This window comes from Mobula hypostoma, chromosome 7, assembly GCF_963921235.1.
Source record: "Mobula hypostoma chromosome 7, sMobHyp1.1, whole genome shotgun sequence".
In the NCBI taxonomy this organism is placed as follows: domain Eukaryota; kingdom Metazoa; phylum Chordata; class Chondrichthyes; order Myliobatiformes; family Myliobatidae; genus Mobula; species Mobula hypostoma.
Window position 1 is genome coordinate 60,707,106 of NC_086103.1, and position 15,142 is coordinate 60,722,247.

The following is a 15,142-nucleotide window of genomic DNA, read 5'->3' on the forward strand; positions in this document are numbered from 1 at the left end:
AAATGCTATTGGATCTGCACTGTATTCCAGTAATTTAGATTTTAATATTATTTATAAAGTTATGAGATAAAGGAGGAATATATTTCCATTTTTGTAAGCTAGACATTATAACCATGGATGTTAAGCTACGTATTTTTGATTCTGACATTCCAGATGTAAATAATTGTTTAAATGAGTTCTAAAAATCTTTCTTATGAGCAGACCTGTTGTCTCCCGACTCCCATTTTGCAAGTTGGTAACAATAGGGAAGCCTTCATTAAATAAAAGACATGTGAGATATTACAACACAATCTCCTACAGTTTTACTCAATAACATTCATTTTTGCCATTTTGCATTTTATTAATTGACCACAACATTGAGGATGCAAAAAAACTTTGCTCCAAAGACATACAATATGTGCATTGTTTAGAACCCAGATGTTTCCTTTTGTACACTTCAGCATTCTCTGGCTCTGCCTGATTTACCAACAAGACAATATGAATTAACAGCAATTTTTCTTAGGATCAAGCCAAAGTCATAGTCATTTTATATGATATGCAAATTAGTTCCGTTACAGTACAGCTTTAGGATAGTAAGACCCAGGCAGAATCAGTAGTGCTCCTGTTTATGTTTGCAGATTCTATATTGGTGACTTAGATTTTCACACTCCTACCCAAGACACAACATATCAGGAAATGTGCTCACACAGCCCATACTATTTAATGTAGAATCTTACAGTATTCTGCCCAGAGTATGCTAGGAACTTTGTGCATAAGTTCTTTCTATTAAATTGATAAATGTAATCATAGTTAGTAATCCATTGGATCTTCTATCACTTTTTTCACTTAGATCAGTTTAATGCAGTGAACACTCTCCAAATGGAGCTGTAACTTAAGCACTTTCGTCACTGCACCATGCGTTACCAAGAAAACTGAGTGAACCTGTTAATGGGAAGGGACAGCTGCTATATCCTTCATGCCTAAGCTTGGCTGCAAACAGAAGCATTACTTTGCAGTATATCATTGTATTTTTCCAGGCAGAAATTAATGTTGTGTTAGAATTTAGCATTAAAAATTAGTTAGATCAAATATAATGTGACCAGAGCAATACTATGAAAGAAATTGACCCTTTTATTATTGTAGTTAAGCTTTTTCTTTATCATTAGTGAAAAGTTCCCTACTATTAAAATGAATGTGAAGAATAATTTATGAAAATAAAGTGTTTTTTCCTTCAACTAGGAGGAAGGTTTACAAATGAATGCATTATGAAAAGTATTCTTTTATGGAAAACTTTTTCCTGTAGGCCTGAATCATTTTTGTAATTAGATAAAATCTGTCAGTTGTATAAAACTTGTTTTACAAAGTAGTTTCTGCTCATAAAACTTCTGGTTAAATATTATTAACAGGATTTACCAACTCTTGAGAGCTCCTGAAATCTGCTTGTATTGTGAATAGATCATTGTAAATCGCAAGTATCTCCCCACCCAATCTATCCTCTGACAATAGGTTTATTTTAAATCTATGGTGAAGTATGGCAGAGTGAAAACTAACAATCAGGTTATGTTCCTTACATAGAGCTGTCTAATGAAGTACACATAGGTCACCATTTGTTTTCCCTGGGTGGAATTTTTAATGGAATCAAAACAATTACAAAAATGCTGTTAGACAATGATTCTGTTAACTTCCCAAATCAATTACAAAGCATATATTCTGTATACTGACTAGCCAACTGAAGGGGGTCAGTTATTTTCATCAGTCTGAGATAATGCTGCTCAAATCTTGTCCATTCTCAGCTGGACTCTTGTGAGGGCAAAGCATTGTTTGTATGCGTTCTGGTAGCTCTGTTGAGAACAATATGTCTAATTGTTTGGACCACAGCTGCCTTACTGAACTGGCTGGTTTGTTTGCAGTGAAGTGGATGGATGTCATATTTGTATTTTGCAAATGAAGGAAAATGCAAGTTGAACTATTCTGGGGAAAGAAACCCCACTCATGTGGCAGAGATTACCAACAGATGTTACACATATACACTAAAAACACCAGTATCTTCTGTACTAAATAAGTTATTATTGATACTTGCACTAATTGGTTGAGCAAGCTCAGTGGATGCTATTTATTTGTCATTTAGCTTTCCTGTAGTTTTTTAAAATCTCATTATTCCCATTAAAAGTTGACTAAATTAAAGTAATTATGTAGTTAGTAGCAAATAAATGCTTGTGTCATTTTCATCAAGGACTAATTATGTATGAATAGATGTATAAATTCTCCTGTAATGTAATTGATAGATGTGCATGTGACAGGTTTAGTTTTGTTTTGATTTCCATTTCCTACATATAACCAGATTTAAAATATCAAAACCATTAATATTCCAGATAATCATATTGAATATTCTTATTCTAAACTCAGAGAGATAAACTGATTTACTGCAGGTCAGGTTCTAATAAAAATTTACGAATTCAATTCAGTCTATATATCTTTTTCAATAAACGTTATATTGCATTGGCTAAAAACAGGTTTTTGTGGTCATGGCGACCATTGCTCCAAAAGTGTAGATTACAGTCTCATTTTGAATGCTTAAAAATGAATTAGATTAGAGAAATTTTCTTTCAACATGACATGAAAACTTAATAACTGATTTATTGTTCTGCTGACAGATGCCAAGTATTTCAAAAATAGCTATGTCTGTTGTCACAGATGAATACATAGAAATGAAGAAACTGATGAGATTGATATTCAGTATTTTTTCAAGACCTGATTAGCCGCATCACAAAACTTTGAAAGAGGGAGAAGCGAAAACAAACTGTAAATCCATCCAATATTATAATGAAAGAAAAGGATTAGCTGAAGTTAATGAGGGTCTCTTGTGTACAGAGACATAAGAAATTCTACAATGAAACTCTTATTTGTCATTTTCCATGGAAGAAGCTACAGTGAACTTCCAAGAAATGGTAAAGAATTATCAGTCTAGAGTATATGAAGAACAATAAGAAATTATTACATGTAAAAAAACACGACATTGGAGAAATTAATGAAATTGTAGGAGTTAAATCCCCAGAACCAAAGGAACTACATCTTAGGATCTTGAAGGAGGTGGCTTTGGAAATGGTAAATATACAGTTCACAGTGGCTGGATGTTAAAAGCTATCTTAAAAAAGCAAAGAAAGGATACTATAGACCAGTTAGTCTAACATCATCAATTGGATAAATGCTAGAAGGAATTAAGGAAGTCACAGCAGGGCATGTTAAAGGTAATGATAGGAAAGGCAGAATTAACATGGATTTATGAAAAATAACTCATGTTTGACAAATCTGTTATTTTTTAAGTTGAATAAGCAGAAGAGATGTCAATTCATGTTATTTTTACAGAAACTACACAAGAGATTTTTTTTAAAAGTTAAAGCTCATGAGATAAACCAACGTGTGAATGGGGAAAATAGAGAGTATGAATCTCTATGTCATCTCCTGTTTAGGAGGCTATAGTCAATGGGGTGCTATAGAGATTTCGTCTGAGCTGCCAATTGTTCATGAGCAATAGCTGTGATATGGATGAGAGGATCATGCTGAATATATCCAAGTTTGATGTTGGTACAAAGCCATATGGAAAGGCTTTGGAGACATGTAAAGGTTAAATAAATGAGGACAAATGTGCTGATTTTTTGTTTGACCCATCATTGCTTCAGTTCTTCCGCTTTAGATACAGTCTTCCAATAGACATTTGTGAGAAGGATATAGCAAGGAAGAATTTGACAGTGAGTTTGACATTAGGTTGCTTACTAGTTTTCATATGTGGAGAAAGGTTTTGGCCCGAAACATCAACCGTTTATTTCCCTCCATAGTTGCTGCATGACTTCCTGAGTTGCTCTGGCATTTTGTCCACGTTTCTCAATATTTTCTGTTTTAATTTTTATTCTGTTTTAACAGCATAGTTTGAATAGAACTGAATGATCTGCTAGACTACATATTTCAGAGGGAACTTGAGAGTCAACCACATTGTTGTTGTTGTTGTGGAGTCACAGATAGACCAGTGTGGATAAGCATAGCAGATTTCCAAGTCAAAGCATTTGCCTAGAGGAATTAAGGCCAGCATAGATCAACCAGGATCATATTGAATGACTATCTAACCATTGGCAGTATATTAATACATAATTTCACTAGGGACTTCTGCTCTCCATGTGCAAATTCACACCATATACAAATTTCTCTGGTCAGAATGGTTGCTGCTCTTGTATTTGTCAGTCAGTACCTGACATCAAGACTTTGAAGTCTTTAATTAGATTGGTCACATGGCAAAGTTTGTATGGGATTCATTGTGACTTGGATTCAGAATTGGCTTATCCATAGAAGACAGAGCAAAGTTGTTGAGGAAGTTATTCTGGTTGGAAGTCCATGACTACTGGTGTTCTATACTGAGACTTCTGCTGTTTGTGGGTTAGTAAGTTTTCAGACAGTACAAAGATTGGTGGTATGGATAGTGTAGAAGATTGCCAAAGTATACAATTGGATATAGATCAGTTGCACATATGGGCAGAGAAATAGCAGATGGAGTTCAATTCAGCAAAGTTTGAGGTGGTGCACTTAGGCAGATTAAATATAAAGGGACAGTCCATTGTTGATGGCAAGATCCTTCTCAGTGTTTCTGTACAAAACAGTCTTGGGTCCCAGATGCACAACTTCCTGAAAGTGGCTGCACAGATTGATAGGGAGGTAAAGAAAGCATATAGTATGCTGGCCTTTATTAGTCAAGACATTGATTTCAAAAATCAGTAAGGAATAATGTAACTTTATAAAACTCTGGTTAGGCTGCATCTGGAGTATTTTACTCATTTCTGGTCTCCCCATTTTGGAAGGATATGAAGGCCTTAGAAAGAATGCAGAGGAGGTTAACTAAGAGGTTGCCTGGATTAGATGTGCTATAAAGAGACGTTGGACAAACTTGAGTTGATTTTTTTTTTCTGGAGCGGTGGACGTTGAATGGATACCTGACAGATGGTTATTTGAGGTGAGAAGGGGAAAGTTCAAAGGAGATCTAGAGGGATAAGTTTTTTACACAGAGAGTGGTAGATTCCTGGAATGTGCTGCCAGGGGTGGTGGTGGAGACAAGTACAATAGAGGCTCTTAGATATACACATGAATGTGCGAAGAATGGAGGAGTATGGTCAAGATGTAGACAGAAAGTACTACTTCAGTTAGACATTTAACTACTAGTTTAGTTAGCTCGGCACAACACCATGGGGTAAGTGACATGTCCCTGAGCTGTACTGTGTTCTATGCTTCCGGCTAATTTTGATTTTCAACTTACACATGAAGTGCCAAGTGATTTACTCTTTTATCCCTATGCATCTACCAGCTTATTGAAAATTTATTGTATTTCTCGTTATTATTTTATTTACCGCACGCCTATTATTCTGATTTCTGTTACCATTATAACTTGAAAAGTACATAAATATTATTGCTCAGAAGTGGTACTGCATGGCCATATTTCTCTGTACTGTGTCGGCACCATGTGCATGGACGACACATACGGGAGTCTGTGAAGCCAGTATCAGCACCACCTAGGGGAGTCGTGACTCAGGAGACCCTGCCAGGAATTCGACATAAATAGACCTCCTTTACTTATCCAGTTCTTCTCCAGACCCCTCACTCAATCCACAGAGCTGCCCCCCCCCTGCATTCCGCTGAAACGTGAATGCCTCAATACAACCCTTAATCCAATCCATAACTCTACTCATCTACTCAGCATTCCTCCTTGCCACAAAATGGTCTGATTTCTATGCAAATGAGATTTTAAAATACAGTCAGTCTCCTTTATTCAGAGCCAATTTTCTCAGCAGTCTTCCACAGTAACTTATATTGGATCATTCCCTCCATCAATAACTATCAGGAACTAATACACAGTTTTATAGAACTGCAGAAGTATTGATAGTGCTCTAATTTGTTCTGTATTTTATTTAAATGCATAATTTATTACATAGTTTGTCTCTTTTATATCTTATTTAACTATTTCCATAAAACTTCGGCTACTTGGGGCAGCTGCTTAATTAGGCCAAAATGTACTGGGCCTGATGTGTCACAATTAGCCAGAATCCACTGTATACCAAAGATTAATGGCTGATCTAATGGTTGGGTGACCATATCTATGCAAACTCACTGAGGGGCTTTCGTGCTGGGAGGTCAACTGTGGATATGATTTTTTTTCTCTCTGCCAACTCCAGGAATAGTGCAGAGAACAAAAGAAGCCCCTCTAGGTTACATTTATTGTTCTCACCAGGGCATTTGACTTGGTCAGCAGTGAAGGGATGTTTCAGACCCTCTCTAAGGTAGGCTGCCCACTGAGACTACAGAGCATGATCAGCTCCTTCCACAGCAACATGAAGAGGACTGGGCAGTACAGCAGCAGCTCTTTGGAGCCCTTTCACATAAGTGGTGGCATTAAACAAGGCTGTGTTTTTGCCCCAACGCTCTTCAGCCTCTTTGCCTTCCTCCTGAGGCACAAATTTAGCACTGTACCTCTACACTAGAGCAGATTTTTACTGTCGCCTGATTAAGAGCCAAAACCAAAGTGCCTGAGGCTATGATCAGAGAAATGCTGTTTGCTGATGATGCACAGTTGCAACCCGCACTCCGCAGCACCTCCAGAGCTTGACGGATCACTGCTCCCAGGCCTGTAAGGAATTTAGTAGTCTGTCTATCAGCCTGAAGACAAACATCGTGGGACAAGACGTGGAGACACCACCAGTCATTACCACTGATAACTGCAAACTGGATGTTGTTCTTCAGTTCACATACCTGGAATCCATCATCAGTGACAACCTGTCCTTGGATGAAGAAATTAACAAGCTCATCAGGAAGGCTACCACAGCTCTTGCCTGTCTCACCACACAAGTCTAGGAGAACGCCAAACTCATAGTCAAAACAAAGATGACAGTATACAACGCTTGTGGCACCAGAACACTGCAGCAAGACCTGGACAACATGCGATAAGCAGGAGAGAAGGCTCAACACCTTCCATTTCAGGTAGGTGCCATCATATCTTGGGCATCTGTTGGAGAGATAGAGTACCCACTGCTGAGGTCCTCTTGTGTGCCAACCTCCCAAGCGTATATATCCTGCTCAGGCAGTGTAAGCTGCAGTGGCTGGGCCATTTTTGCTGCATGCAGGCCAGCCGCATCCAAAGAGACATCCTCCATGACAGGGGCTCCCAACCGTTTTTATGCCATGGAGCCTTACCATTAACAGAGGAGCCCATGGACCCCAGCTTGGGAACCCCTGCTCTATGGTGAGCTGGCTTCAGGCAAGAGAACCACTGGCCACCCACAACTGTGCTACAGGGATGTCTGCAAGCAGGACATGTAGGCACTGGACATCAGCATTGAGTCCTGAAAGGAACTTGCATCTGAACCATACCAGATGGCAAAGCACCCTGAAACAACACATTAAGTCAGATGAAGAAAAATTCCTGAAAATGACAGAAGATAAGCAAGCCCATAGAAAGGAACACTGCAACTCTAGCAGAGCTGAGGTCACTTATGGATGTGACCTTTGCAACAGAGATGGTGACTCTCGCTTTGATCTCATCAGCCACAGATGGTGCTGCACCAAGAATGGGGATAGCTAGGACACAACATCCATTCATGGTTGACCTCCACCAACAGATGGCCAACGAAAAATGGCTGGTCAGCAATAAAATAGCACTGACGGTGCCTATTTTGAAAAGAGTCTTATGTCCTGTGTTTTGATCACTAAAGAACTACTCCAGAAAGTCAAAACATAGCTTTACTAAGCACATAACAATCGGAAAGATATCTGAATATGTTAACAAAATCGTGGTTGCTTCTCTATCTAACTATTGACTTCTCTAAGACTGAGCATTGGGAGCATTCCCAGTCACATCATAGAATTCTTAAATCTAATGCTTTCAAGTCTATCTGCTATAGAGTTTTCAAAAGTAGGCCTGATATATTGAAATAAAATTGCATAAATATTAAATAATATCATTGATTATTATTGAATATTCCTACCTTTAACTGAATATTAAATGTTATAAAATATTACATAAGAGAGGTGTTACCTAGATGATTTTGTAATGAGATGTGTTGAGCTACAATGTGGCCAGCAGTGATTCCTCTGTCTGCATTTGGTACTGAGTTGGTCTGCCCTTCAGTGTCAATGCATGTTTTTGCCTTCAGAACCTATGTACTGGAATATAGAAGTATGGGACACAGTGAGGGTCCTATACTGATGCATCTGCCCTTTTCTTGGTGGATCTGGATTTGCCATCGATCGCACTGAGCTGATGAACCCATTGCAAACCCTCACCTTTATGTGAAAATGGCCACCCCATTTTTAAAAAATCAGTTGAGCTTGATTTTTGTTATTTTTCATAACTATACTACCCATTTTAAGCTTTTTTTTATTTAAATCAAGTTCAGCTGTCTTAGAGGTCTGAATATCAAAGCCTGCTTTAAAAGCAGTGAAGTATTTTCCACAGCAACAAGCTATCATGGGTCTCGGCTTCTGTTGCCTGAGGCTCAGACACACACACACACACACACCCACACATGGCTTGTTCCGCCTGATGTAAGGCCATGGGGTGGAGGCCTCCGGCTCGACAGATCCAGTGGGGCCACAGAAGGTTGTTGCTACTGTGAAGATCACAAAGGGAATGAATACACAGTCTGGACCAGTTCCAGCTCAGGCAGGTCCTATGTTCAGTTTATTGTTCAAGCAACCAACATTGCTTTGTAATTTCAAGTAAAAACTTGACTTGTTTGTCTTGTCCGTTTTCATCAAAAACAATCTTTATGAGACATCTGGCAGAAGAGATTGTTTTTTTTTTAAAACAGTGCTACCCATCGACTTGGATTGTTAAGTAGAAGGTGGTGAATGTGAGCACCACAGTTAGCAGATTTCTTAGGAGCTCACTGTCTCTATTGGCCGAAATCATCTGTTTGCAGTCTTAGCACCAGATCCAGCAGCGTTATTAGCAAAGAGTTCTTATTTTTAATAGAAATTTACATTGCCTGTTCTTCAAGCATTTTTCCTGTACATTGATCATTCCATGACATTGCTAAAGGAAAATTTGTGTAAATATTATGAGGCTTAACTATCACAGGAAAAGGTTACAAGTTGCACCCAACTAAGACTAAGGAAGCAACGTTACAAACACGTGTATCAAATACCTTTGCTCATGATAAACCAGTTATAATGTTCAGTTCTGTAGGTTATTGAGTATGTGTAGTCCTGCTTGAAGGAATGTAATTAATTATATTGACATAAGGTCTGCTGCATTTTACATGCCACTTTTTTTTTACCCCATAGATGCAACGCACCATGCCCGCTCAGGATCTGCTCGGCAGTATTACACACTTCCACCTAGCAGCCATGAACGGAGAACACATCCAAACATTACCGAACCTCCAAGGTTTCACTCACAGGCCAAAGGCAAAAATGTTCGTTTGGACTCGCACTTCAAAAAAGCCTCCCGGAAAAACAGCTTCTGCAATGGTGTAACCTTCAGCCACCGTCCAGTCCACCTATACGAGAAAGTGAGATTACGATTATCAGTGGTCCTTCATGGATGGAGTGGTGCTTTACGGTTTGGTTTTACAAGTCACGATCCCTCTCTGATGAGCTCTGCAGACATCCCAAAATATGCATGTCCTGACTTGGTAACCAGGCCTGGTTACTGGGCCAAAGCATTACCCGAAAGATTTGCTCTGAAAGACAACGTGCTTGCCTTCTGGGTGGACAGACATGGACGAGTATTTTATACTGTGAACGATGAAGACCCTGTTCTCTTCCAATGTGGCATTAATGTTTCAGGACCACTCTGGGCGCTGATTGACATTTATGGAATTACACAAGAAGTTCAAATGCTTGGTGAGTATTCCATCAGTCAAAATCGTGCCAATAAAGAGTCAGGAGCTGATAGCTGGTAGAATGCTAATGATAATGTAGCTGTTCTCTAATAAGTCTAGCTTGACAGTTACATAAGTCCTTCAACACTGCAGCTACTAGAGTTGTTGATTACTTAAGCCTTTCTACATGGTAACTATTGAGTGCAGCTTGTGACTTACTGAATGGGACCCATGATCTGGAAAGTGGAAAAACAAATTACGATGTAATTTGATAATAAATGTATCATTAATGTCCCAGAAAAGAATTAACGAATAGTCTACAATCTCCATCACCACCCAATCAAAATGCGCTTTCATGAAGAAAACAGTCATAAGATTACAGTGTCAAAGGATGTGTCTCAGTAATGGTGCAATGTTAAATAACTGTGCTGTGAGAAATAATTCAGGAAAAGGTTGTTAGCAACTGCATGAAATTCACAATTTTTAAATGAGCTGCGCTCAAGAGGTCCAGTGTAAATTTTGATTAGATTTTATAACATCTCAACCATTAAGAACTTAATTATTCAGTTAAAAACAGTTGGGGGCTTGTTGCAGAATTTGACTCTTGAACCATGTTGTTTTAGCCATCAAACATTAGACATGCAAATTTCTAAGTTTGCTATTAGCACTCCACCAATTAAACATAAGATTCAAGATCAAGATTCACGATTGTTTAATGTCATTTCCAATACACAAGTGTAAAGGAGAATAGAATAATTGTTACTCCAGTACTTATGAGGCACAAAAAAACAGAATAAATATAAATACATAAGATAGCTTATATACATAGATTGATTATATGTCCAAGCTAGGCACAGGAGTATACATAAGGTGACTGACAGGAAATGGTAAAGTAGTTGTGGTGGAGGGTGTGGAGGGCTGGTCTATTGTGTACAGGTATTGATCAGCCTTACTGCTTGGGGAAAGTAGTAGTAGAAACCCCTGGAAGTGCACGTCTCGCACAACCTCTCATGGTCTCAGAGCACATACTACACAATCAGGAAAGCTCACCAACAGCTCTACTTTCTGAGAAGGTTGAAGAGTACTGGACTATGAACATCTGTACTCACATCCTTCTACAGATGTGCAGTAGAGAGCTGTTTTTGAGTCTGGTCCTGATGCAGATGCTACGTAGATTCCTCCCTGATGGGAATGGGACCAGGGCGGTGGGATCTTTCACAATATTACTGGCCTTTTTTTGGGGCACTCTTCAGTATATATGTCTTTGATGGGGGATAGGCTGGTGCTGGTGTTGCATTCAGCAGTTTAGACTACCTGTTGTAGAAACTTCCTGCCCACTGTAGGACACTTACTGTGCAGCGGTGCAGCCTGTAAGGTTGCACTCTACTGAGTTTTCTTAGATTAATATGAAAGTTTGAATAAAAATGTAGACTATAAATTTTATATATGTAGACTGCAGATACTTGAATCTAGAACAAAAGAAAAATAAACTGCTGTAGGAACTCAGTAGGCTTGGCAGCATTTGTAGGTCGAACTGTATATTTGGCATTTCAGCTTGAAAGTCTTCATTTGGACTGGATTTTACACATGGAGACTGCTTAAATGTGTAACAAGGGATGTGCTACAAGTTTCACGGTCTGTGTTTCTTCCAGCTACTCCAAATACTGGACACATTAACTTTTGCAGTTGAGGTAGACAGGGTGCAAGAGGAAAGACTACCAACCAATATTGTTACCAAATAACTGTGTCCTTATATAATAGTAAATTGCCATGATTTGGTTGAAAGCTATTTGTCAGCATGGTCAAAAAATTCAAATAAGCATTACTGAACAACATGGAAAAATTGTCATTCCAGAAATCCTGTTATCACACTAGAGCATTGTAATGTAATTATATTCGACTTTGTCACAGTGCCTTTTTTCTTAAATTGGCTGTTTTATTCAGAAACCTTGCTCCTTCTTATCAGTGGCATGCATTCATTAAGTGCCCGGAAACCAAATGATGTACAATGTGGAAAAAGTGGGCACTTCAAATTCAGAAAGCAAAAGGTGGCAGCTGACTTATCATTGAAGCTACTCTGAGTGTAATATAGAATCTGAATTCAATTAAAATTGAAAGACTTCCAAATTATCCAAATATTTCACAAATCATTGATATTACTTTTAATCATGGGAAATAAATATGTTTTAATAAATCAAACTTAAATCAATCGATTATAACAATCGAACAGTTTTATCATTATCAGAAAATATTCTTCATTAGTTTGTAAGCCATTATATAAAATTAAATAATTAATTTGCAACACTTTATTAAAGGCATGAAAGATAATGCATCAGAGCAGTTCGATTGCTATGGCTGGTGAAACTTCATCCAGAAACCCTCCTTAATTTTGCTTAACATGCGCACAAAATCCTGAGGAGGTCACTCAAATCAGGCAGCATCTATGAAGGGGAATAAACGGTCAATGTTTGGACTGAGAACATTCATCAGAACTCATGAAGTCATTTTGTTTGTGTTGCTTCAGATTTCCAGCATGGGCAGAATCTCTTGTGTTTGTGTAAATGTACATCACACCTTCTTCTCTGAACCTCCTGTCTCAGTGCATTATACTTTTTGACTTTGGTACATGTTGCATCCTACCTATGTTAGAATTATGGTGCTTAATTAGCTTACTGGTTTTGTAACTAGTTGAGAAATATGACAAGAAACTTGAGGTCATCGGCTTCTATATTTTGTAATCTTTCTGTTGGAGCCATAGTTTTCTCAATGTGAAAAGTGATCCCAGCTTTGTATCTGATGTCTAAGATCCAAAAGCTCCAATCTGGGTATTGAATTGCACCACTTGGTGCTTTTTGTATTCCATTCCATTCACTGTCCATTGTCATGTGAGAAAGCAGACCTTAAGATGAATTAAGCAAGTACCGACACAAGTACCATTTTGAAAGGCTTAATTAATCTTTCTAGATCATTCCAAAAGTAAAAGAGAAGATTGATTGCAATTTGGTAGTTTTTGTTTTAAATACTCTGGCCAGTAATTTAAATCATCATGGGGATACATGGGAAATCTGTTTCTTTGAGCTACTGTTCTTGTTCCTTAAGTAAAATGTCACCTGTCATGATGGAGATGGGAATAGATTGTTTATTTTAATACAAAAAAAATTCAAATCCACATGGGTGTTGAATATCTTAGACTGTCGAAAACAAGGGAAAGAACAGATTTGCAGTTGCAGGAAAAATCCTCCCTTTTCTAACATCATGATGCAGAGGAAACATCTGGAACCAAAATAGCACATCATTCCCAATACATCTCCATGTCCGGACATCAGCGTGAAGTCTCCTTGGGGACAAATCAGAATGATAATTAACTGTATCTTTAACTGTTTTAAACGAAGGGGCTTTCTGCTATTAACTGGATACATGCTTGATGACTATCTCTCATATATGAAAAACAAAAAAAATAGCAAGTGAATGCCAACCAATTGTTATCTTTAAAAGTGAAAACAAACCAATTCTAGAAGACTATTGGTAGCAACCAGGAACAATTAAACTGCGTTTCATGTAAACTTAATAGATGAGACCATAAGACGTAGGAACAGTAATTACTCGGCCCATCAAGTCTGCTCCGGTATTCCATCTTGGCTCATTTATTATCCTTCTCAACCCCATTCACCTCCTTCTCCCTCTAACCTTTGTCACTCCTACTAATTAAGAACCCGTCAACCTCCACTTTAAGTATACCCAATGATTTAGTCTCCACCGCTGACTGGGGTGATGAATTCCACAGGTTCCCCCACTCCCCCCCCCCTTTTGGTTAAATAAATTCCTCCTCATCTCTGTTCTAAAGGGCTGCCCTTCTTTTCTGAGGCTGTGCCCTCAGGCCCTATACTCACCCAGTTTAGGAAACATCTTTTCCACAACCATTCAGAAGGATTGTATTTGATGCCTGTGGATTTAATCCCTCCAAAAAGAGGGTCAATCATATATAGCGTTTAATTTCAAGTTATTCTGTGGATGAACTAATGAGGGTCTGGTATCCTAAATGAGTAAGAACTTGCCAATGGCACAGGTTGTTGATATACTACTTCGACAGCTTCATCTGTTCAGCTTAATCTTGCAGATGCTTTGAGTTAATGAAAGGAGGTCAAATGAAACCACAAACTTCAACTTCAGCCATGAGCAAGTTATAATATATTCTGTATGTTTGCTATTACTAAGCTTGCATATTGTACCATGTACAACTGCGAAAGGAGCTCTAAAGATCATTATGATTTTATGGCAGACAAGCATTCAAATTATGCTGATAAGTACTTCCTCAGGCTTGCTTGAGAATCATTCTTTGTTCTTATTGTGTTTTCACTAACTAACAGAGTGATGGACTTTAAAAGTAACTCAATAATACGGGGAGCGGCATCATTCACAACAAAAATATTTTAATTGATATTGCAGCAGTAAAGATTAGTTTATGGGCACGTATTGATGACTGGATAATTGTCAAATGGAATCTCTGTTAAAGTCAATTGGTTATATGCCATTTCTTGTAAACCATCCCATGTACAAGTGCAGACCTATTTTAAAATTTTAAAAAACACAGAAAATGCTTCAAATACTCAGAAGGTCATTTCAGACATATTAGTTTTGTTTGCTTTTCTACTGATGTGCCTGATCCGATGAGCATTCAAGCTTTTTCAGTTTTTATTTTAAATTTCCAACATCTGAAGTTTCTATATTTTCACTTACCCACAGATCTGTATTGCTGGCTGCTTTTCAACTATTTATCCAAGGACTTCCTCACACTCTAATAAGACCCATGAAGTAGAAATCATGCAATTTTCCTCTTCCTTCCTGAATCCACACAAGACAAAAGATCATAAAACCATAAGACAAAGGAGCAGAATCAGACCATACAGCCCGTCGAATCTGCTCCACCATTCAATCATGGCTGATTTATTTTCCCTCTCAGCCCCATTCTCCTGCCTTCTCCTCATAACCTTTGACACCGTTACTAATCGAGAACCTATTAATCTCTGTATTATACATAAAGAGGCCATGCCCTCTGGTCCTAAACTCCCCCACTATAGGAAATATCCTCTCCACATACATTCCACCTAGGCCTTTTTATTATTCGATAGTCTTCTGTGAGGTCGTCCCTATTCTTCTAAACTCCAGCAAGTACAGGCCCAGTGCCATGAAATGTTCCTCATACTTTAACCCTTCATTCCTGGAGTCATTCTTGTAAACCTCCAGTGGATCCTCTCCAATGTCAGCACCTGCTTTCTTAGATATGAGTCCTAAAACTATTCCCTGTA

General features: G+C 38.3%; 1 protein-coding gene across 2 annotated transcripts in view; it reads left to right on the forward strand.

Annotated features, from left to right (window-relative positions):
- The window catches only part of neurl1b (neuralized E3 ubiquitin protein ligase 1B), a 437,909-nt gene that overhangs the window by 395,350 nt on the left and 27,417 nt on the right, over window positions 1-15,142 (forward strand). For both annotated transcript variants that reach the window (XM_063053508.1, XM_063053509.1), the window contains exon 2: window positions 9,298-9,858. In XM_063053508.1, the coding sequence (XP_062909578.1) occupies window positions 9,298-9,858 (561 nt within the window). The remainder of the gene's footprint in view (window positions 1-9,297; window positions 9,859-15,142) is intronic.